Genomic DNA, 24,354 nt, shown 5'->3' with positions numbered 1-24,354 from the left:
TTGCTGCTGATTCTCTTTTACACACACACACACACACACACACACACACACACACACACACACACACACACCATTCACAGTGGTTGTGAACTGAACCTGCATGGTAGGGTTGGTGAGACATGCTGTATTCTCTCTCTGTCACATACAGCATGGCCCCTGTCATATTCACTATGGCTCAGGTGATGAAGGAAGGGAATTCAGGTCAAACTGCTTGGCTCTTAGACATTTGATGACCTCTCTGTATTGTAGATGAGAGCAGCAAGTGAAGGCTGATGGAGGTAGCAGTCGGACGATGCCACTATCTGATGATGGGCATTTTCCTCAAGTTTGTGAGGTTGTCCTATCCCACTCTATTGTTTTTTTCTTTGCTATTGTCCCTATTAGAGTAACGCTTAGCTAAGGCCAGATGAATAAGGAGGGAGGCTATCTGTTCTGAGAGCGAGGGAATGGGCAGAGGCGTCAAGCCTGAATCGTGAGTGTGAATCATCTCAGGAAGGAAAGAAGAGAACATGTCCTGGCTGTGGTGAGCCATTTCACTCCCACTGACGAGAGCGCTGCTACGGTATCATGAGCAATGTATGCGTGTCCCACTAATAATAATTCCACACAATAATAGCCCAATTTCCTCATCTCCTTTCCTCCTTGACAACCAATCTGAACGGACTTGAATTGATGTGCTGACAGGTGTGCAGACTTGACGAAGCCCCTGCTTGTGTCGCATTTGGAGCGTAGCCCTGTGTCCCAGTAAGGCCACAGCTGACCGGGGCGAGGCGCAGGAACGCGGCTAGAGACGAGCCTGTCAATGTCCCCTCACTGTCCTCATGCCCTAACCTGGAGCTGCTGGGAGCCTCATCATCAGCCCGTTTGCTGCTGTCTGTGAGGCATTGGAATGGAGCTTAGGCAGCCCCCCTCGTTAATAGCCCCAGTGGTTTGTTCCAGGAAAAGGGAATAAGGGCGGCGGTAATGTAAATCTGTGCACATTACCACCTCCCTCAGCTCCAGTTTCTCTTTGGATGCAGGTCAAAGGTGAGACGGGGCTTTATTTAGCCCCCTCTCCCCCCAGGCCTAAAAAAGAAGCCGCTGGCCACGCTGCTTTTACCTGCGACATGTTGGATCGTTCATCTACAGTCGAATATAGGCTAATATGGGCACCATGTTCACTGCCTATGCTGGGTTGACAGAGTTCGTGTACTCATTTCTGAGGACATTCTGTGCCTTTCTGTCAGCATGTACCTGTAACCTGTGGAGGGAAGAGAGGGTGATATGTAATCCCCCACCCCTCCATATCCACTGCATTATAGATCAGTGCGCTGAGATCCTCTGCACACACACTCACACACTGAACACACACACTGTGGGGGACTGCTCAATACAGAGGCCTCTTAACTACCCTTGGCTGAAGGGTCTAATTGTGCCATTGACTATGGAGGGCATGGTTTCAAGCATAAAGGGCTTATTACTGTATTGTTACACATTTCAGAGAATAGAAGAGTGACATAAGACTGAAAACTACCCGGATAGAATGTGTCCTTGCTGTCATTGGATTCTTAAGTATAGCTAGATGGGTTTTTCCCCAGTCTGCCGTTGCTGTTGCTGGTCTGTTTCGACCGTTGCTAGGCTGAGCAGGCTCGTCACTTTAGTCAGTCTATTCCTTTTTATTTTTTTTATAGCCCTTGCCTCCCCGCCTCTCGTGCTTCGATGGCAGAGGTATGTGATTGTCTGGCTAATCTCAGCCAAGTCTCTCCATTGGCCTGAGCACAAGACAGCTCCAGCCAACTCGGGTGCAATCTGACAGGGGAACTTCAGCAACAACTGGGGTGCTAATATCTGGAAATATCTTGAAGTACATTCCTCTGGGCCTCTGTTTTCCCTCCCTCCCTCCCTGCCCACCACTAGGCTTAGCTTTCCATTTGTGTGGAAAGCTTGGACATCTGTACCAGTGGGACTAGCAAGCATGGTTGAGAGGGATGAAATGCCAAGCATGGCTGCAGAGTCCTGTTTATTAAGAAATGTCTGTGTGGCCATTGAGAGAGAAAGAGAGGGGCTGGGTAGAGGAGAAATGTTGTGTCATCATTGTCATTCCATATGCATTGACACAACAGCTGAGTGCTTAGTGATGCACATTGCTTGCTTTGCGGTGATGCGGCTGAACATGACTGTTTTCTTCAAGCTGAATTATTTTCGAGCATCATTCCATAAACACTGAACACATCCTTAAAAGTTAGTCATGTCAGTTTAATTTATTGGAAAAGCAGACAGCTCAGCAAGGTTTTCTTGCAGATTTAGTCCAATTGACTTTAGTTTTCAAATATGTCAGGATTTGTATCTGCACTGATTAATGAGCAGGAACTTAACAGGAGATATATTAATTCTCAACCATAACACAATAAGTGAAGTGTCATGAAGTCGTGAAGTGCTCTGTTGTGATTTGAACCCAGTGTCCCCTTTTTGATTTTCAGTTATACTTGATTGATTGTGTTTGGATTTGGTAGAACAGATGTGAAGTTATATATAGTATTCACATGAATGATAGTTTTTGAACATTTCACTCTTAAATGACAGCACAGTACAGTAATTAAGACAGTGACATTTAATTTCACATTTTGTGGGAGGGGGGAAAATACCTAGTATCAATTATAGTTAAGGCAAAATAGTTGCTTATGCATAAGCCTGTACAGTACATATAGTTCTTGAAACTACAAAGAAGCGGAAGTGGCTGTTATCTCACACACTCTCTCTCACACACACACACACACACACACACACACTCACACTCACACTCACACACACACACACACACACACACACACACACACACACACACACACACACACTCAGAGCCTTTTGTAATGACCAATGTGTTTGTCTACTCTCCAACAGTTATCCTGAACCCCAAGACCCCAAAGGAACCAGCAAAGAACTTCAGTTTCGACTACTCCTACTGGTCACACACTTCGGTGAGCTTGCTGATATGGCATGTTTTCTAACCCAAACACCATATTGTTGTTAAATTGAAACAAACCATAATATGTGGTTCATGGGTTGAATACAAGCATGTCATGTTTTTAACTTGTTTTTCTTTCTTTCCCTACAGCCTGAGGACCCAGGCTTTGCCTCACAGAACCTTGTGTACAATAACATTGGCAAGGAGATGCTACAGCATGCCTTTGAGGGCTACAATGTCTGTATCTTTGCCTATGGCCAGACTGGCTCTGGCAAGTCCTACACCATGATGGGCAGGCAGGAAGATGGACAGGAGGGAATTATTCCCCTGGTATGTACACTGTGACTTTCTTGTCTTCCCGAGGTCAATGGATCATTGTAAAGCGATGTTTGTGTCTGAGTGCCAAGATCACAAAAGACATTTTGATGTTTCCACGATCAGAGACTGCTATTGTTAGTGCCTTTGAATTATTCCACAAATGTATAGAGCAAATGTCATTCTTATTTCTATATCAAATGTATATTCTCTATCCTGTAAATTAAATTGTTACATTTTATTTGCACCATGTTTTAAAGGTTTCGTGTTAAAAAAAAGTTGTTGTGATTCAATCACCTGGGAAATCAGTTCCAACAATGCAAAGTAATAAGTGATTTCTTGCCATCAAACATTTCTCTCAATGGCAATGTTCATTGTAAACATGTCTTCCCTCTGGCAAGAGCATACTGCATTAAGAAATTGGTCTACAGGCATCGGCACGCAACAGAGTGAAGTTATTTGTGTCATTTATCGATCTACATCCCATCTCTCTTTGAATGCTCCTAAATGGTAATAACACATTTCTCTGTCTGCCTCAGCTCTGTGATGATCTCTTTGAGAGAATCAATGACAACAACAAAGAGGGGATGTCTCACTCTGTGGAGGTGAGTCCCAGGCAGCCTTGGGGTCTGAATCCCCTGCCCCCTTCTCTGATGACCCCTAACCCAGTTCGCCACTCATTCATCTCTGATATGCCCTCTCAAATTGTAGCACTGCAGCAACCCAACTGACTGATGATATTAGGATTGACAGCCACCACAAAGCACTGGGGTTTCCCCTAGCATTGTTATGCTAGCAGAACGTATTAGCTGAACTTACTGTTGAAGCAAATAAATCCTCAGAGCTGGGACACCAATTGATATGAATTTGTATGATTTAAGGTTTGGTCACATTATGTAATCATGATCATTAACCCTCAGCAGTTGGTAACAAGTCTTAATGTTGCCGTATTGACTGTGTTTTGTGGTTGCACTTTGCAGCACCAGAAGAATGATAACATTACAAAAAAACTTTTAAAAAACAAGTCATGTTGCTTGATGCTGCTGATGTCCAGTCAGTGCTTCACTGTATAGCACTCGGTGCCCATGCTGATGCACAAACTCTAATGCAATTGTTTCTAGGTCAGCTACATGGAGATCTACTGCGAGCGAGTGCGGGACTTACTCAACCCCAAGAACAAAGGGAACCTGCGTGTGCGAGAGCACCCCCTGCTGGGGCCCTACGTAGAGGACCTGTCCAAGCTGGCCGTCACCTCCTACACGGACATCGCTGACCTCATGGACGCCGGCAACAAAGCCAGGTCAGCCTCAAGTTGAAACCGAACACAGGGAGGCAGGGGTGGTGATGAAGTGTTCGTCCGACCCCCTAGCAATCTTGAAATGTCATCCTCACATATATGTGGATTGATGTGCATTCATATGAAAAGAAGAATCATTTTTTGTTGTAGATCTTTTGTTAGGAATGTTTTCTAAATGAAAGGGTTAGGGTTAGGGTTGTGGCTTTGGCTATTATCGTGATTTAGGATGAGTTAGTAGTGGTTATTGACTGAGCTGTGTGTGTGTGTGTGTGTGTGTGTGTGTGTGTGTGTGTGTGTGTGTGTGTGTGTGTGTGTGTGTGTGTGTGTGTGTGTGTGTGTGTGTGTGTGTGTGTGTACGTGTAGTCCAGTGGGGAGGAGTGAACCCTGCTTTAATCTTCCTCTGCTGACTCAGAGAGCTTATTTCTGGAACGTGCCATGTAAAGCCCATCTCTGTCCAGTGTCTATTCCACTGTGTGTGTGTCTGTGTGTCTGTGGTGCCTCTCAGAATTGCCCACCTCTGTGCTGTAAGAGTTAATCCTTGTGGGTTCCATTTGAGCAGCCTTTAAGCTTGATGCCCATTAAAATTGTCAAACTTTAATATTATGAATGTATACTACAGGATTTATATTTCAGACATATTTTGTAGTTGCTTGAAAATACAAATGTACTTAACTCAAAGTCTGACCTTCAAAAAATCTATCAAAATGGAAAGTCATTACATTTCACAGAAAAAAAAATCAATATCCAATATTGAATGTCGTTGCATCTAACTTCCCCTGTAAACATGTCTGACCCTGTGTAGTATGAGTAGTATCAATATTAAGTAATAACAGTTGAAGTTAATGCCATGTTAAGATGTCTCCTCATGTGTGTTATAGGACGGTGGCTGCCACCAACATGAATGAGACCAGCAGTAGGTCCCACGCAGTTTTCACTATCCTCTTCACACAGAAGAAACACGACAGTGGGACAGACCTCACCATGGAGAAGGTGAGAGGAGCATAGTCCCAGACTGCGCCATAACCCCAAACTCTTAAAAGTGTGGCCTGGTGGTGAACTTTGGAAAGAAAAGACCCTATGGAATCTGACCTCCCACATTTCCTCTGATTGTGGAGATACAAATGACACTCTGTCAGTAGACAGACAATGGCTATTGTAGGGATGTAGCGGACGCTATGTAGAGACAATGACATAATTCACCAAGCATGCTTGTATAGTGTAGGTTGGTTAGGGCCCTTTAAGACTGGGTCGCAGTTGTGACGCAGGGTGCTGTCACGCATTATTTATGCGCCTGTTTGAATGAATGGAAGCTAGTTGTGAACGGAGAGATTAAACTCAACACATTTTGAGGCTTTACTTGCAAGTCTCAGATCTCTTTGTTCCCATCGACTATGACAGAGAGATACTTTTTGATTTAGACTGTCATATCGGCTGTGAACATGAGTCATCTGCGGCATGAAGAGGTCATGTCCGATTTGAACGCTGGGTCTTCGCTCCTTTCTACTAGTGCAGTGTGAGGTGCCATGGGGAGATATAAGAAAGTCAACTAAGGAGAATCCAGGATACTGGAAACACACAGGTTGCGCTCGGGACCATACTTGTAGAAGAATAGCAACATAATACATTATAATTCTATATGAAATATGTGGAGCACTGACAGAATCAAAGCTGCCTTTTTGATATATCTAGCGAAAAGTATAATGATCGTTTCAAATACTTTTTTAAGAATAGTACCACCAAGACAGCGTGCCATGGAGAATTTGTCTTGCAGTATGAGACAACACGGAATTGCCTGCATTTGTGAAAATCACAGTGTCCGCCTGGCTTTTTCTCAACATTGTCAATGTTATAATGATGACAACATTTCTCTACATATTGTTAGATTATCCAACCAATTGTTTGTTAACAATCAGTCCTGTGGTGCATCATCAACATGTATTTTTCTCCAGGTCAGCAAAGTCAGCCTGGTGGACTTGGCGGGCAGTGAGCGAGCTGACTCCACCGGAGCTACAGGCACCAGACTAAAGGTAGGACTCTCCCATAGTCACCAAGGCTTGATCATACTCTATAGCAATATATCCATGACTATATATCCATGACTAGTGTTCATTCTAACAAACATTTTCCCTGTGGTTTCAGGAGGGGGCAAATATCAACAAATCTCTGACCACGTTAGGGAAGGTCATATCTGCCTTGGCTGAAGTGGTGAGTCTTTCTTTCTTTTGATTGCTGATCCCTCTTTTCTCTTTCCTTCTCATCCCTCCTTTCTCTATCCTTCTCCACTTCAGCCAGTGTGTGTGTGTGTGTGTGTGTGTGTGTGTGTGGAGGGGGGGGTTGTGTGTGGTGTGCATGCTGTAACGTTGTCTGCCCTGCTTTCTCTCTTTCCCTGGTAATGCTTGCCTATCCAGGATAACGGTCCCAGCAAGGTAAAATCTTTGACGGTTCAATCATTAACCACAATTAGCCACGGTTTTGTTCCTGTGCAAAGTTGGTATCACTTTTGAAATCACTCACCCTAAGCCTTTTAACAAATCAATATTGTATTTGTTTTTGGCACAATTTTAGGCCCCAATTCATTTTCATCACTACTGCACTTACTGTGAAGATGTAGTCCTTTTTTCCAATCGACTCTCATTCCATTCCCTACCACTCCCATTACTCATCCCCGGTAGTATTGGGTCCATTTGATAGATCTTCAATGACTAAACATTTGTATTTATTTTTATCCCGCCTAACATCTGTTTTTGTATGCCACAGAGTAAGAAGAAGAAGAAGACTGACTTCATCCCCTACAGGGACTCAGTTCTGACATGGCTGCTAAGAGAGAACCTTGGTAAGAAACATGAATCATGTAAATGATATATATTGAAATACATTAAAATATCTTGTGACACTAATGTATGTAAACTGTTTGACAAATTGCATATGCCTGGCTGGCGGTGAAGATGAAAACATCTGTATCCTGTAATATGACAAAAAAAGATTGGATATTACTCCATGCCACTTTAAGAACTGCACTGCCAGCAAACTGTATTTCAACATAAGTAGACAAGTAGACCCCTCCCCTTCTCTACTCAGACTCAGTGCACATGTACTCAGTACACATGTCCAATTCATCAATTCAAGCAAAGGAAATACTATATAAAGTTGCATAACATACCATAATTAAGCATTTTTAGCTTGAAAAACCCTGCCCTTGACGGTAGCAATGGCACCCAAGAGCTAGTATTTAGTTGCACAGCCTTTGGCAAACATTACTACCTTAAAACATATCTTGTAGACATCAGTGAGCTTTCTACTAACAATTTGCTCCACTCTTTCCACTCTTTAGCTGCTAACCGGGTTAAAGGTCCCTTTGACCAACTGCTGTTTTTAGATCACACCATAGATTTTCAATGAGATTCAGATCAGGACTCATCGCTGACCTCCCCAGAGTAGTCCAAAAGCACCCAGAATGAAACACTGGACTACTCCTGAGCGGGCAGCAATGAGTCCTGATCTGAATCCCACATTTCTGTGTTTCAATGTTATTTGTTTGTTCTGTACAGTTGTACCGGTACATGAAATGAATAAACATGTGAAAAAACACAAGTTTGTTCAATTTTAACTTATTTTTGAGGAAACTGCAACAAATCGTACAGAATTGGCCCCATCTGTCTAGCAATGAGTAACAGTAAAACTGTATTCTCTATATTCTTTCCCAAAGCTGTAGCCTATAGAATTTGGTCTTGTGAATTTTGACTGAAAATCTGAGCTGGAGCTGTTTCACCTTCGTATAGATCCGCTGTGTCCTGCCACAGGGATGTGTACACAGTGTGTCATGTGAATGACCCTTTGATCTCTCCTCTCTTTTCTCCCGCAGGAGGAAACTCCAGAACAGCCATGGTGGCCGCCCTCAGTCCTGCAGACATCAACTATGACGAAACCCTTAGCACACTCCGGTAAGTGTCCCTGTTTGCTCATTTGCTTCAAAGAAGGCCTCCTTGCAATTTCAGTGAACACATTTAGGGCATTGCAGTACTGAAATCATCAAGAGTTCTCAAGCCCAGTGAATTTGACAAACATTTCTCCTGCCAACCTCAAACCTTCAACAGCTACGCTGACCGGGCCAAGCAGATCAAGTGCAACGCCGTCATCAACGAGGACCCCAACAATAGACTGGTGCGTGACCTGAAGGACGAGGTGACGCGACTGAAGGAATTGCTGCGTGCCCAGGGCCTGGGCGACATCCTGGACAGTAAGTGTCCGCAACACGGCGCCCCCTGCAGTTGCAGAGGCCACATGGCGAACATTTCAGGCTGCTCATTCTCTCAGTGGCCCAACACAAGCTGGCAACATCTCTCTCTTCTTTTCTTCTCTTCCCTCTGATCTAATTTCTTTAATTCATCCATCTTTATGTCCATTGTGTTACTCATACTAGTGCCTAGTAGTGCCAAACTAGACATAATAATTAATGTGCCATCTCATCACTTTTCACATAGTATGGTTGACTTGGCATGACAATTGGATAAATTATAAACATTAAACAGATGAGCATGAAAACACACACACACACACACACACACACACACAAAGTTAAGACCTACAATGTCCATTAAAACGTTCAACAAGCTTATGTTCACATGCCTCATATGCAACGTATTTGGTGGTCTAAAGATTATGTTACAGTTCCATACTCCATTAGCTGCGCAGGCATATATAGATAGTGGCCATTAGGTGAAATGGAGACAATACACCATCCCATTAATACCTTCATGAGTAATAGTGCATGCCTAATTACCTGCAACATATCTTATCTGAGTTTTCATCTTCATTTACCTGTACATTTCATTCAGCCCAGTCAGAATTGTTTGTAACTGTTTTCTCCCAGTCAACTTCCTCTACTAGTCTGCCCTCTGACCTGTCACCTCTGACCCTTCTCATCTTCTCCTGCTTCCCTTCAGTTGACCCTGTGGGGGATGATTGCCCTGGAAGTGGAAGCAAATGTGTGTATATGAGTGGTGGAACACCATATTTCGCGCTCTCTGCCCTGCCACGGATGGCTATCTATTGCTTTTGCCCCCCTTTCCCGTTTAATAAATAAGCCTCCCCAGCTTTGCATGTAAATGCTAAAGCTAAACATAATCCCAGAAAACATGCCAATTTTGAAAGGGTCGGCATGCCAGTAGGTCAGCATGCGTTTGCGCTTGCATTAATTTGATTTGTTCGAATGATGGGGGTGAGGCATAAATCCAAAATCTTGCAAGGCACTAGTGAATATCTGAAATGCATTAACCTCTTTTAAGCCATCTGAATATTGTGTCTGTTTTTCCCCACACCCACATCATTACTTACTATTTGGATCCTTAACCCACGTTTTGTATATTTTTTTCTTGCCGGTGAAGCTTGTGTTGTTTTACTGATTATCCATTGCAGGTGACATTGACAATGTTCAAGACTTTAGAATGCTACTAAGTTCTGAAAATGAAACTCTGAGCTACAGGCGCAAAGGTGCATTTTCACTCATTTCTAAGTAGCCAGTCTAGAGGCTAGAGATATTTACTGTGTTTTGATCCAAACCCAGTTCGAGTATTACTAGCTAGCATAGGTTTGTTGTAGCTATATTCCCAAACGCCCTACCTTTCCCTCTGTTCTATCCTCTTTGCCTGGTTCTACACATTCCTTGTAAACTCCACGGAACAACATAAGAATGGAGGCCTAGTGGCATTAGGTGTCTGGGAGGTCTTGTATACATCAAAACACAAACATTTGGCTGCTTCAAACTGTCATTAAGTGCCTTTAATTAAGTGGTGTAAGAACTGAACCTTGATGCACTCCTCTGCATTATATGAATTGTACAAATTTCTTGCATGGAACTCAAATTACTAAATTATCTAGTTATATCACCAAGTGTCCTGTCATTGAAATTCGACTGTAATCTAACTCAAATCCGAGGATACTAAGTCATTATTGCTTTGAGAGACCCTGTGGCCTAAATCTGGCCTCATTTTACGTTTAGAGGGCACACTCTTAGTCACATGATATGCCCCTGAGGCCATTTTGACATTTAGAAAGGCCTGTGTGTGTATTTGTGTGCTTGTTCTTGTGTATGGGGTAAGTTGAAGTGACTCTCATTATACTGCAGCCTGAACTTTGGCAGCATGTGACTCCATCTCTACCACCTCCAGACTTTCATTCCACCCTCATCCCTCCCAGCCTTCTTGCAGCCTCCCCCTCCCTCCCTCCCTTCCTCCAGTTGGTACAATGATAGCAGTTTTCACACAGATGTATAATTTGGGGGAGTTCTAGAAAATAACAATGGTTGTGCACCTTATATCCATAATAGGACTTTATGATGTTATCCCTGATTATTCTTTATTGATCAAATGTTAAATTCAAGTGCATTTTAAATGCATATTTTGAATTCTCCACTTTAATAATTAATTAGGTGTAAAAATCTTTGTTTGTTTGCCAAAGTTTGTACTGTAGTATAAAATGTGTTTCTGAAGACTATGAAGGCTATCCGAAGCAAAATACTTGTATTTTAAGCACCATTAAATATATATGAACAATACATGTTTTTTAGGAAACCTTTTTTTACTTACAGAAACCAAGCTAATTGGCATGGCATACAGGAAGTTCATTAGAAAGGCAGATAATTCTACATAGTAACTGGCCAAATATCCTGTAGCTTTTGAACCACCTGGAGTGAAAACTGCTACCCTGTGTAACTAACCATTTTGCTGTGTGTCTGTCTTAATCCTTTGATGTGCCAATGTGTGTCTTACACTGGTCTTTCCTCCTCTTTGTCCTCCTCTCTTTCCCTATCCCTTTTCCCTCTTCCCCTGTTCTCCTTGTCTCTGTCATTTTGTGATTCTCCTCCCTTTCCTGGGCCTCCCACTCTCTCTCCTCTTGTTGGTTCAGACCTGAAAGACATACACAACAATAAGCATAGATACTTGCTAGCCTCAGAGAACCAACGCCCTGGCCATTTCTCCACAGCCCCTATTGGCTCCCTGACAGCCTCCCCATCCTCTGGCTCGCTCTGCAGCCAGGTGGGCCTGCAGTCTGTCACCAGCATTCAGGAGCGCATCATGTCCACCCCAGGAGGGGAAGAGGCCATCGAGAGGCTCAAGGTACAGTACCCCAGGTTCAAGCCACCAGTCATCCAATCTTAACTTGAAATAGATTGTCATCTGTTTGTGTGGGTGTTTCAGGCAACCTAGAACAATCTATTCACATCTCATCATTCCCCCTGCACTCTTACTTTATTTATACCAAATAAATGTAGTCCCTGAAAGTATCTAGCCTAGTGTAATAGAGGGGGAGAATAGTTGTAGCTTGCCCAACCATAGAAGAATGCAGGGACGTAATATGAGTGTCATTGTGGAATATCAGTTTGTAAACAAACCCGATTCTGTTAAAGGAAATGTTAAGTTTGACATCAAGATTTCTTTATTTTAGTGAAGGTAGGATGCCTTCAAAATATCTTCCTTTCATGCTATGAATCTTCATCTCTTTTTATATCGCTTCTCTCTCACTCTCTCTCTCTCTATTGCTGTCACACTCACCCTCTTTCACTGTTGACAATGGAGCACATAGGCTGGCAAACTGCAGCCATTACGAACTGCAGTTTCCATGGCTACCATGGTGCCCAGTCTGTCTGTCACCCAATGACGTCAGGTGCCGACGCAGATGGGGAGAAAATAGATCTAGTATTTGTGGCCATTAGGTGTGAAGCTTAAGAAAATATCCTGAGAACACAATGTGTGTTCATATTAGAACAATTAAAAGTTGGTCATTCTATCATTCAGCCTTTAGTTAAAGTTGCAGTTGACAATAGCAAGTATTGCCATGTTGGACATTAGTCCATAATAAGTATTTGTTTGGGTTTAATATGCCTTGCGTCTGAAGATGAAACAATTTGTTATAAAAAAGCTTCTGTCTTCAGACCTTTCAATGTATTAATCTTATCATTATGGAGAAAATGGCCATTTTATGGCCTGAAATAAGAGGATACCAAGACACTCATCACTTGGTCTCCTCCCTCTGACTCAGTCAAGGCTACACTTGGTTCAACATGAGGTCAAGATACTGTAGAAGATATTACTGTCAGTATTATACAATGATAATACAAATACTTACAATGAAAACTTTAAAAAGTCAAAATAAGATCCTGCCCCAGCCAAATTGCATGCACAAACCTCAACATAAATTGCTGCTAGGATATCATGGAATTAGTCATTTGCTTAACCAGGGAACAATATCTATGTCCTCTTCAACAGACGGTAGGGGTGTTAACCCTTTAGAAAGGATAGAACTGAGCTTAGTGGCCTGCTTGCTTGGACAGATGGCTGTGAGCGAGCCCTCAGAACAATGAGATTAACACAATAGTACTAGGCAGGAAGCAGGCAGCAGATTTCCTTGGTTTGGGCATTTGACCCCCCACTTAGGTCTTGACACTCTGACCGCAAGGCCTTTGTGTAAATAAGACAGACTGTCCACATTAAAGTTAAACTAATGCTACAGTATATCATCTTACACTTACAGTATGCTAGACCAACACTGTGCTAGCCCATTGTAGCAAAGCAAGCCCAATACCACAGCGATAGCAGTTACCTTTTTTCCACCCTTGTTATCAACAAAGGGTAGGAATTCAGAACTTGATGAAGGTTTCCTGTTATTGTGACTGTGAAGCTCCAATTGCATATCTCTCAGTGCTAGCACAGGCTATAATTTGCATAGGTATATAACATATAACATCATAACGCCTTTTGTATTACTGATTATTATTACTGAGCCTATTGAGAAGGAGACCAAGATGTCTTAGTAGTTGAAGTAAAGGTATTTCAAGTTCATCAGGGTTGTGTCACACAATAGGTTACGGCATGCTAACTAAACATTTTCCTTACACACCATCTGTGTTCAGGAATCAGAAAAGATCATTGCCGAGCTCAATGAGACCTGGGAAGAGAAGCTGCGGAAGACTGAGGCTATCCGCATGGAGAGGTCAGTAAGAGGATTGGGCCATAACACCGTCCGCAAATGTAACACTTTTAATCATGGTCTCATTTGTGTTCCTATGTCTCCCTCAGATAGACCGTGTTTTTGTCTTCCTCTCTCACCTTGTCTCTCTATACTCGTAAAGTGTCTCACTACCGTTCTCTTTATTCCTTTCTGTATACTCCTCTTTGTTGTCTCTCCACTTGTTTCTTTCACCAGTCGTCTTGGTCAGTTTCGTCTCACTCATCTCAGCTCTTGTTCTTTCTTCTCACCTCTATCCGTTGCCCTCTCACTTTACCAATTTTCTCTGTCTGGCTCTCTCTCCGTACTCATACATTCATCTCCCTCTCTCCTCTTGTTTCAATGTGCTCCGCAGTCTTTTATCCCTTTCTCGGTGTCTGCTATTCTTTCTCTGTTGTCATTATCAACACCCTGACTGTCTGTTCAGTGGGCACTGCTGGTGCCTGTCGGTACCAGTCTCTCCACAGGTCCTAGGTTTCCTACCACCCACTAACCTCTCTAGACTCCTCATCTGTTAGCCCCATAGAGATGAGATCCCTCTTGCATTAGCCCATAACAAATACCATGTAAGGCAAAACTAGAAAAGCCAAATATTTTAGGGGGCATTAAAGGGCAATACGGACAAGTTAGACTATGTGTGGCGGGCTGCCACAGTCTAGGTAATTAATGGGAAACACTATTTGATCTAGTTATCTAGGATGATAGGAACCATTAACCATGTTGATGGTATAAAAACATCTACGTATCTAACATATTCGTCACTGTACAGAATAGAACTACCCTTACCAATGTGATAAGTAATAACTATATTTTTCTAACATCTTCTCTCCTAGGGAGGCCTTGCTGGCAGAGATGGGTGTGGCTATCCGTGAGGATGGGGGCACTCTGGGTGTCTTCTCTCCTAAAAAGGTAAATGGACTCTTTAAAAGAGTTCAGGGCATGCCGTAACCTCAACTTTACACACAGATGCTGATGGCTACAGCTATCTATTTCCCCATGGTAGTCTACCCTTGTCCTTTTTACCATCCTTGGAGACCACATCACTACTTTCCTCCATGAGTTGTCATGTCCTATAGGACTTTCCCTAAACCGTCACTTGTTAATACATTTAAACGTTTTTAATTATATTTTTCTTCCCATTCCATTCTTATCGCCTCCCTCCATACAATAATATTTAGAAGCCCTTGTTTGCTGAGGGTTTTGATTGTTTTCCAACTCCAAAGGTTTGTGGAATCAATAATGAACTGATTCTTGACTCTTCCCCCACTAGACAATCCACGTTATAGCTACAGATCATTTTTGTGACATAGCTGTAGCATGACGTTATAGAGTTGGTAGATAGGTAGTGTCCCATTTACTATGAGACCTGATTATGTGAAGAAACCTTATAGCAATTCAGAATTTCTTATTATGTGCCCTTTACATGAGTCAGACCTTTAACTCAGGCTTCTGCATGTAGTCATGCTATTCAAATGACTGCAATTGTATCGTAGCTTGATGTCAAGATCATAGCCTATCCCTTTTATCTCTATATAGGGACTGAACTTTCAGTTGTCCCTGTTTCACTCCTCCATGAGCTCTCTCGACTGATTCATGTTGTAGAGATGGGGCTCATAGAAGAGTGGTTGAATCTGTGCAGTGCACCTCTGCACTCCCCTTCCTCCTTCAGTCTGCCCTGCCAATTCATACATCGTACATAAGGTTCAGAGAATAGGAAATGTTAGAATAGGTATAGCATAGCATAGAGTACAGCACAGTGTTTTATTTGTATAGTATAGTATAGTGGATAGTGTACATAGCCTTTATTTATGTAAACCAGCTCTTTTCCCTTCTTGTTTTTAGTTTTTTTTTTCCTAGCACCAGGGGAGCCCCCCCTCCCAAATGTCGTTGTTTGGTACCTGTACTATATCAATGACAATAAAGACCATTCATTCATTCATTCATAGGCTAGGAATAAAAAGACCAACAAGTGCGTCAAAATTCTCTTGTCAGTGGAGTCATGATCTTAGACAGAAAACAGAACCATTCATAATCTTCCCATCAGACTTACAAACCTGACTGTGATATATAATATCACTTTTTATTATCATAAAATGTGATCACAAAATATCACATGTGATATCCCCTATGCATCTGATGCCCTATATCATATGATTTGACCCTCTCCTACTATGATTTTTCTTTTGCATGTTTTTCTTTTTCATTTCACTCACACTTTCTCCTCCATCCATGTTCTTTCCTTTCACCTGCTGCCTCTCCATTGATTAGCCTTTCGTAGAGAGGCCTTGTGATCTCTTTGCAGACTTTAATGGAGTATTTTCCCCAAAGAAGGTTGGTGGCTCAGTGGTACTTAGCATTGATGTATTCTAGTAGTGTGCGTTATGAAACTACACATTCAACATTTTATGGAAAGGATTTTGTTTATATTACCTTTTCACTTCCTTTTCCTTTTGTCCGTTTATATTGTACCTTTTCACTTCCTGTATGAGAACTTCACAGTTCTAGAGCTGATTTCCTGTATGTTTTTGCTAGTTATATAATATAACATATATCTCTATAAATATAACATATTACTGGACCAAGAGTTTCAGACCGCTGAAAATGTGTGTGATCTTCACCTGTTTCACTGGTCAAATCATCCTTCAACATTCTGTCTCTGTAGACCCCTCACCTGGTGAACTTGAATGAGGACCCACTGATGTCAGAGTGTCTGCTGTATTACATCAAAGATGGAATCACAAGGTAAATAGCTGGAGGACCGTAGACTAGAATACAATAGTGTGTACTGTACTAAAGGGTGCTAGAAAAGTTTAAGCCGAATGGAGCTTTAGCTCTCTAAAACACTTACAGTACTATACTTTTTCTGGGTTTTTATATACAGCCAGAAGGGCTTTTAACGTCAAAGAAAGGTGATATGTCATCACCAGTGAGTTTTATTGTCTTGAGTCAAGTCGCTTTCTTCTCCTGTCTGTACACCGAGTAGACTTTCTATAAAGTATTTAGTTACCTCAGTCCCTTAGGGTGAGAGTCATGTGGCAAGAACCTAGATGAAAGACATGGAGGGTGATACCTCATGTCGCAGGCAAGGTTTTGTACGTGGCAGCCTTTTCCTTAGGGATTGACTTGTCTCACATTTCCTAAAATGACTGCCCATGAGGCTGCGGCGCATGAGGCTCTTGGCTCTTTCTAAAATGGCCTCTCTTGTGCTGCAGGGTGGGCCAGGCAGACGCTGAGAGACGTCAGGACATCGTTCTGAGTGGAGCCCACATCAAAGAGGAGCACTGCATCTTCTGCAGTGATAGGAATGCCAGCGGAGACGGTGAGACACCATGCAGCTTCAGTCACTGTAAATCAGTGGAGTGCTGTTGGTGCTGTGTGTGTGTGTTTTTGTGCGCCAAACTGGGGATGCACCATGCACGTGTTGGTGCCAATGCTGTAAATTACTTACCAGATCTTGTAAATGTACCCTAAAGTATAGGGCAGCCATTTTCGGGATGGATGCCACAGTAGATATAACTTTCCAAAAATAAACAGTCACACTTTGAAGCCTACCTCATGTTGACTCTATTGATCTATATTCAATTCCCCTTGCTGATTCAATAAATGGCATGATGACTTATCTGAGTGATCAGTTATCTGGTGAAGGGATTCAAACTTTAACTATGTTTATATGATATGGTTTTTGCAGTGGTCGTGATGTTAGTGCCTTGTGAAGGATCGGAGACCTATGTTAATGGCAAACGTGTTGGGACTTCAGTGCAGCTTCGTTCAGGTGTGTACATGTGCTGTTGTTTTTATGACATTTTCAAGATAAACATCCTGAAACTCCTGTAGCTTGATGTTCAAGCTCAATGAATGACTTGTTTCCTCTGTGTGTGTTGGCCACTTTGACACAGGAAATCGCATCATCATGGGGAAGAACCATGTGTTCAGGTTCAACCACCCAGAGCAGGCCAGGGCAGAGAGGGAGAAGACTCCATCGGCAGAGACCCCCGTGGAGCCTGTGGACTGGACCTTTGCCCAGAGAGAGCTGCTGGAGAAGCAGGGCATTGACATGAAGCAGGAGATGGAGAAAAGGTACAGGAGCCAGTGCTTATAAGCTCTTGATTATCTCAGAGGCTGTTTATTATCTCAAGCCTCAAATGAGCCTCCATGAACTTGTAGGGCCCTATTATGCACTTCATAAGTCTTAAGCAATAAGACGAGGCGGTAGATCTAAACTTAAGACGTGGAGGCGTGGTCAAGGCCACTTTGCTATTATGCGTGTGGTAGTGGGCGCCTAAAACCCGGCGCTAAGCAAAGAAATTAGTCATGGGTGTGTTTTGGGCGTCTTCTCAATCAACCCAATCAGCGTGCCAGGTGCCATTCCCTTTAAGAACCGGCTGCGTTGAGTCATTAGCGCTATGCTATTATGGAAGTCCTAAGAAGGAGGTCAGCGCGCTTCTCTGCAGAAGAAAGTAACAAGCTCGTGCATGATTATTTTCTGAATAAACACGGCAATACCTCCGCTTGTGAGTTGAGAAGTATTACAGAGGGGTCGCTGGAAGACTGCAGGAATGACAGATGTTGATGTCATTATATTACGCACGGCATGCTCGTACTGTATGTGCACAGTATGCGGAGGCAACATACTGTACAGCGCTGGCCTCTCCCTTCTGAAATAAAGCATTTATACTGTGACCGTAATTGACGTCTTGCCGTGGAGCCACGTGCGTGTTAATGTGTGCCCACATGCATGCGCAAACCGCGGAGGCGCGCTCGTGTTTCAAAACGTGCATGAAGTCTAAACTTAAGAACTTTTCAAACCACTTCTTAGCGCTAGGAGCAAAGTCAGATCGCATAATAGCAGGGGTGCCTAGTGCACTTCATTAACATATGAACACTCCCACAATGAGTAATATATGCACGGGAGTATTACGTCTTATGTGTGGGCGCCTATCGACACCTGCATAATAGCAGTAGCGCGTATGAAGCGCATAATAAGGGTGGCGGTAGGTCTTAACCTGGCGGTGCGTCTTAATTAAGACTTAAGACGGCAAGTTAAGTGCATAATAGGGCCCGTAAAGTCTGTTTGAATCCTATACAACTTTAGATGTCTAAATGGTAGAAAGTCCAAAAGCGTCTCTCTTCACATGTATATTTTGCGGTACTTTATTAATCTAGACTGACTGAGATGGAGATCTTATACAAAAAAGAGAAAGAGGAAGCAGATCAACTTCTGGAACAGCAGAGACTGGTAAGTCTTGACCCATTAAGAAACAGCCTATTCTTTAAGATGATCTCTGGATGTTGACCTGTATCTTAATTATGTTGTGAGGGACACATAAATACCTATAATAGTTTTGTAATAGTATTGGGTTAAATGTACTGCAGGATACAAAGTTAAAGCATGGTTTTCCTATGGTCAGTCCAAGTACTTTAGCTATGTGGATAGTTAATTTATTTTGACGGGTGTTTGTTTCCCGCTTGCTCTGTTGAAGTCTGACTAGCACTAATTTCTCACTCTAAACTATTACTCTTTTGAGATACTTCTGTTGTGTGTGTAAGAAGCACTTTTACTCCTACTGTAGCGCATGTCTGTTCCTCTTGCATGGAAGTGTGAATCTATTTGATCTGGTTTGAGATAGGAAAGAGCATTTAACCCTTGATTTCTGATTTCGACTGACTTGCTGTAGCAATTTGATTCAGAGAGAATTGGATTGTAAAGCTTTCCCCCCTCCAACTCCTTATTTTCACTCTTCTTGTGTCTTCTAGATTTGAACTGAACCTTGCAAAACAGCATCTTATAGCAGAATTGTCTGTAAATCTAATTTAACTTCAACCCTGCGGTACTGACCTTAATATTGGCTAAAAAATAATCTGTAAAACTCATGCTAGTCAATATTTGATATAATTGGTGCTTTTGCACAGTTTATGTTTATTTGTTCTTTTTAGCATGTGTTCTTAACTTATTCAATTCCGATACCAGACTAAGTTGTAGTGATTTTCTGGTCAACATTCAGGTGGCTGTCGATTTGCTTGGTTTAGATTTCTACTCTAGTTTTTGCTCTGTTTTTCTTGAGTTCTCAGCTCTTCAATGCAGTTGCTGATATGTACAATGCATTGTGATAACCAAGATTCCTGCTGTAGTTTTTGAAGGCTAGCGACAATGTGGTTTCTCATTGACTTCTCTTGCTCCTTCCTTATCCTAGCCTCACCTGTGTCTGTGTAGCACACTGAGGGCATGGCTCAACACAGTTATCAGAGCTTGGGTTTTAATCCATCAATCACAAAACGTTTTCATTCTCTGGTGGGTTTACAAGAATACATACTACATTCTACAAACGTATGATATTCAGACTCCCACTACATAAAACATGTCCTGTTATGCCTCTGATCTAGTCACAGATACATGGTCACCCACTTCCTTTCGAAGTATCTGTTCCCGCTGGTTGTGATCTGTAATGTACCTTGTCTACAAAAATGAGAAACTGCATTTCCTTCCAACTAACATCTTTCTTGTAGTGGATGCTTTAACACTTAACCTTACTTCTGCCTGTCCGCTCTCTACTGGCTTTCCAATAAAACTGCAAGAACACCTTTTGTCTTCTAACCCACTGCTAATACTAGAGCACCTCTAAACCAAATCTTCTGTGTCATGGACTTCAAATGGGGAATGCTCCAAAATTCCTCTGACATTTTGCATGCCTTTGTAGCATGTTTGGGATCCAGCTTTCAAGTGCCCAAAATGTCAATTATGAAGAGGAAATCAGGAAATGTATCAAACGAACTCAGATCAACATCTGTCCCACTTTTTGTTGATATTTTGTTTCTAATCATGATAGTCATGCTTTACCTTTACTTTTAATATCAATATGCAACATTGGGAATTATATTGGCCTATTGGTTGATTTAAAGTATGTGAGCTCTGTATGACACTACCTGCAAGGAAGTATTTCTCTAGAATAGAACATGCAATCAACCGAGAAAGGAAAAATAACAAGACTTTTGAATGGCATTAACGAACCATATACAGCCCTGCATAGCACATACATTTAAGGGCTCTTCTGAATTCATACTACCTGATCATAACAAATTCACAATTAGACATATGGAAAGAAAGTCAATGGAAGCGATTGTCAGAATCAGATTTTATTTAAGCTTTTTATTAAACATTTTTTAAAATCCTATAAAATTGCATGTCCTCTTTAAGTTGCCATACAACTTGTATAAATATATGATGTATGAGATGTTCATAAAAAGGAATAAGAACAACATAAGCCTGCAGCTACAGATATATCTTGAGTAATGTGGTACTAATTAGAATGATATCATCCCCAACAACATCCCATGGCAATAGCAGTTCCCATGTTGCATATTCGTACTAGTATTCATTCCTTTTTAAAAAAGCTATTCTTCCTCTTTTTTGATTTCCCATTTTAATTTCTCCATTTTGTTGGGAACCTTTTGGGTTGTTTCCTGTTTGTTTTCTCAAGGATGGCGACTCTGATAGTGGGGATGACTCAGATAAGAGGTCTTGTGAGGAGAGCTGGAGACTGATCACTTCCTTGAGGGAAAAGCTGCCTCCCAGCAAGCTGCAATCCATAGTCCGAAAGTGCGGTTTGCCCAGCAGCGGAAAGATACGAGAGCCAGTCAAAATGTACCAGATACCCCCGCACCGCCGCATCACCAAGGACTCCAAGTGGGTAACCGTCTCCGATCTCAAGATCCAGGCGGTAAAAGAGATCTGCTATGAAGTGGCCCTCAACGACTTCCGCCACACACGGCAGGAGATTGAAGCCCTGGCCATTGTGAAGATGAAGGAGCTGTGTGCCGCCTACGGCAAGAAGGACCCCAATGAGCGGGACTCTTGGAGGGCAGTAGCCAGGGATGTGTGGGACACCGTTGGGGTTGGTGACGAACGGATTGAGGAGGTCATCACCAATGGTGGACGGGGAGGAGGGGTGGCTGACATGGACGACCTCAAGGTGCACATCGACAAGCTGGAAGACATCTTGGACGAGGTGAAGAAGCAGAACAACATGAAGGATGTGGAGATCCGGGCCCTCAGGAACAAAATGGTAAAAATGGAGAAGGTCCTACCTCTAATCACTCCAGAAGGTCACAACAAGCCCACTACCACTAGCCCCCCTGGCAGCACTGCCAGAACCCCTAGTCCTCGAGAAAGCAAGACCCTGATGCAGGAACAGGCTGAAGGGGAGTACCGGGATCAGCAATCAGCCCAGACTAAGGGTGATGACTCAACCCTTCGCCGAGGACATATGCGCTGGATGCGTCAGGAGCAGGTGCGCCTGAAGGGCCTCCAGCAGCAGGAAATCTCCAAGCAGCTCCGTCGGCAGAGTGGTCCCCACCGATTCATCCCACCTGAGGACCGAAAGCTCCGCTTCCCCTTCAGGAGTAACCCCACGCACCGCAACTCCTGGAGCCCTGGCACCCACATCATCATCACTGACCAGCAGGTCATCGAGCTCAAGGTGCCCAAAGAGGTGGAGGAGGAGGAGGGCAACCAGGGGAAGGCTGAGGAAGGGGCAGAGCCTAGAGAGCGGATGGCGACCCCTGTTGTTCAGACCTGCCCTCCTCTGCCAAACCTGTCTCTGCAGGGCAGGAGCAAAGACCTGGAGCAAGGCCTGAGCCAAGGCCACAGGCACAACCATAGGAACAACCATCATCATCAACCCCATGAGCGAGGGCGCAGCAACTCCTTCAACCACCGCCAGAGAGGATCCGGCTCCATGGAGTCACTACAGCAGTCCGACAACAGGAGGCAGCAGCAGGCCTTCTACCAGCCCCGCCACTACCAAAACCAGCCACCACACTCCCAAAACCAGCCACCACACTCCCAACCACAGCCCCACAAACAGGCCTTCCACTACAACAGCATGCCCTATGCAGATGCCAGCTTAACTAGTTACCAGCAATACTCTCAAACTGACCATCATAACCACCAATTCAACTTTCAGGCCCCACCTAGAATGCGCAGACAACTGTCTGCCCCCAATCTGAAGGCTAGCAGGGAGACAACAGTGTAAAATGGTGGGCTAGAGGGATCAGGAGTATGTACTTTTAGTAGACAAACACATTACAGATCACAACAGCTTGTCCACCTTGAGTCAAACAGCTAGAACTGTCAATTTTTTTTGCACTTGAACAGTGTATTTGTTGTTGGTTGATCCAAATTTCAATTGTATATATTATAAAAGCACAATTGCTAACCATCATAAGCATAATATGCCCTTACTCCTTTATCAGTTGTGCTGCACTGTGTGTTGTCAACACTTGCAATGGGAGAACTCTCATAAGGAACTGAAGCCAACACAAGACGATGATGGAACGTTTGTGAGGAGAGATGTCATAGATGATGATTCTTCATACATTTTCATCTGTCTAGCCAAATCATCTCAATTGTTGATAATCTGAGTTTACATTTTTGCCATTTTAATCTTGGTTTATTCTAAATGTTATTTTACCCATTACGCAGATTAACCTATGACCAGGGCCAAATGGTTTGGTAGTGTTCCCTTGGTTAGGACAGTTGCTCAACAGTCATTTTAAGATTTTGCCTATGGCGCTTAGTTGGGTAGCACACTAATGCTGAACCACATAATCACACAAACACAAGGTTCCTGGTTCGATTCCGACCCTCGATCTTGCATGTCATCCCTCCTCTCTCTCACCCATCCTTCCTGTCAATCTCTACTGTATCCCAATAAAAAGCAGAAATGCCTTAAAAAAATACATATTTATAAAAAAATAAGAAATAAAAAGATTATGCCTTATATATAGCCTAAAGGAAATTGAAATGTTGTTGACATTGAAACATTGCCAGAAGATCACCATAGACATAGACTTTTGGGGCAGTAAAGGCAGTCATTATCATACTGTGCGTTTGTGACATTTGAGTTTGAAATCTGAGACCCAGAAGTGTTTTTATATATTGGCTGTTTTCGTATTGATCTGGAAATAAACAATGAATTACTTTCTATTTCAAAGTGACTGATTTATAAATCTGATTGTAAGTAGAGTAGCTAATTCATTAATCCTTGAAAAAATCCTCCTCTTCAAAAATTCACTAATATATCAATAACATTGCTCTGAATTCACAATCGGGTCTCTCCTCAGTCTCTATTCCATTCACTACTTTTTGATCCAGTTTCTAACGGCTGCCCCCAGAACACAAAATGAATAGTATAGTATACTATAATCAGGGGTGCACATAACTGGTGCGCCAGTGCGCATGCGTCGCCAAAATGCATTCTGCGCGGCAGATCAGACGCATGAACGCGCTCTTGCGCACCAACAGCTGGAAGCGCTGGGAGAGGAATTTACTTCCTCAAAATCCAACTGCTGACTGCTGACTGCTGCATCACTGAAGCCCCACTAAGTAACTATTTGCCGTCCCCTCAGCCGAAGGCCCGACGAGTAATCCATCACAACAGTCGACCGACGACGACCACGGTGACTCCCCTCACGAAAACATTCGGAAAGTATCGTAACTCGTACTTTCATTCCGCGTATCGCGTATCGCACGGTTATCACGGTTATCACGCCGACACGTGAAAATTCTGTCCCGAACGACTCGTCGCTAAAAGGAAAAACAACACCAAGGGACTTCACATTTCTTTTATCTGAAGCTTTCAAACGTTCAGACGTTTGTTTTACAGCTTCATTATCGCACCTAGACCCCTGACCCAGGGAATATGGTTGGGAATTCTATTAGAAGAAAAAAAATAAGACTTTGTTGCACAATCAAAATAATGAGCTATTTAAAGTGATAGCCTACAACATCCTCTACCAT

General features: G+C 42.9%; 1 protein-coding gene across 3 annotated transcripts in view; it reads left to right on the top strand.

Annotated features, from left to right (window-relative positions):
• Positions 1-24,354, top strand: part of kif1b (kinesin family member 1B) — a gene marked incomplete at both ends in the record, with an annotated part of 64,632 nt that overhangs the window by 17,386 nt on the left and 22,892 nt on the right. Inside the window, 20 exons of one of the 3 annotated variants that reach the window (XM_080533312.1) lie at positions 2,881-2,957; positions 3,095-3,274; positions 3,799-3,864; positions 4,381-4,559; positions 5,435-5,546; positions 6,506-6,583; positions 6,696-6,761; positions 6,965-6,982; positions 7,314-7,389; positions 8,419-8,497; positions 8,651-8,793; positions 9,500-9,541; positions 11,460-11,671; positions 13,465-13,544; positions 14,393-14,468; positions 16,222-16,301; positions 16,772-16,878; positions 17,248-17,331; positions 17,456-17,636; positions 18,723-18,795. In XM_080533312.1, coding sequence (XP_080389438.1) covers positions 2,881-2,957; positions 3,095-3,274; positions 3,799-3,864; positions 4,381-4,559; positions 5,435-5,546; positions 6,506-6,583; positions 6,696-6,761; positions 6,965-6,982; positions 7,314-7,389; positions 8,419-8,497; positions 8,651-8,793; positions 9,500-9,541; positions 11,460-11,671; positions 13,465-13,544; positions 14,393-14,468; positions 16,222-16,301; positions 16,772-16,878; positions 17,248-17,331; positions 17,456-17,636; positions 18,723-18,795 — 2,009 coding nt within the window. Of the gene's footprint in view, positions 1-2,880; positions 2,958-3,094; positions 3,275-3,798; positions 3,865-4,380; positions 4,560-5,434; positions 5,547-6,505; positions 6,584-6,695; positions 6,762-6,964; positions 6,983-7,313; positions 7,390-8,418; positions 8,498-8,650; positions 8,794-9,499; positions 9,542-11,459; positions 11,672-13,464; positions 13,545-14,392; positions 14,469-16,221; positions 16,302-16,771; positions 16,879-17,247; positions 17,332-17,455; positions 17,637-18,722; positions 18,796-21,034; positions 22,589-24,354 lie in introns of those variants that run through there. The other 2 variants (XM_080533314.1, XM_080533313.1) reach the window with 2 other exon arrangements.

Source organism: Nansenia antarctica, assembly GCF_963989245.1.
Source record: "Nansenia antarctica genome assembly, chromosome: 6".
Taxonomy (NCBI): domain Eukaryota; kingdom Metazoa; phylum Chordata; class Actinopteri; order Argentiniformes; family Microstomatidae; genus Nansenia; species Nansenia antarctica.
Note: the sequence above shows the minus strand (reverse complement) of the source record. Positions and strands in the feature narration are given on the sequence as shown.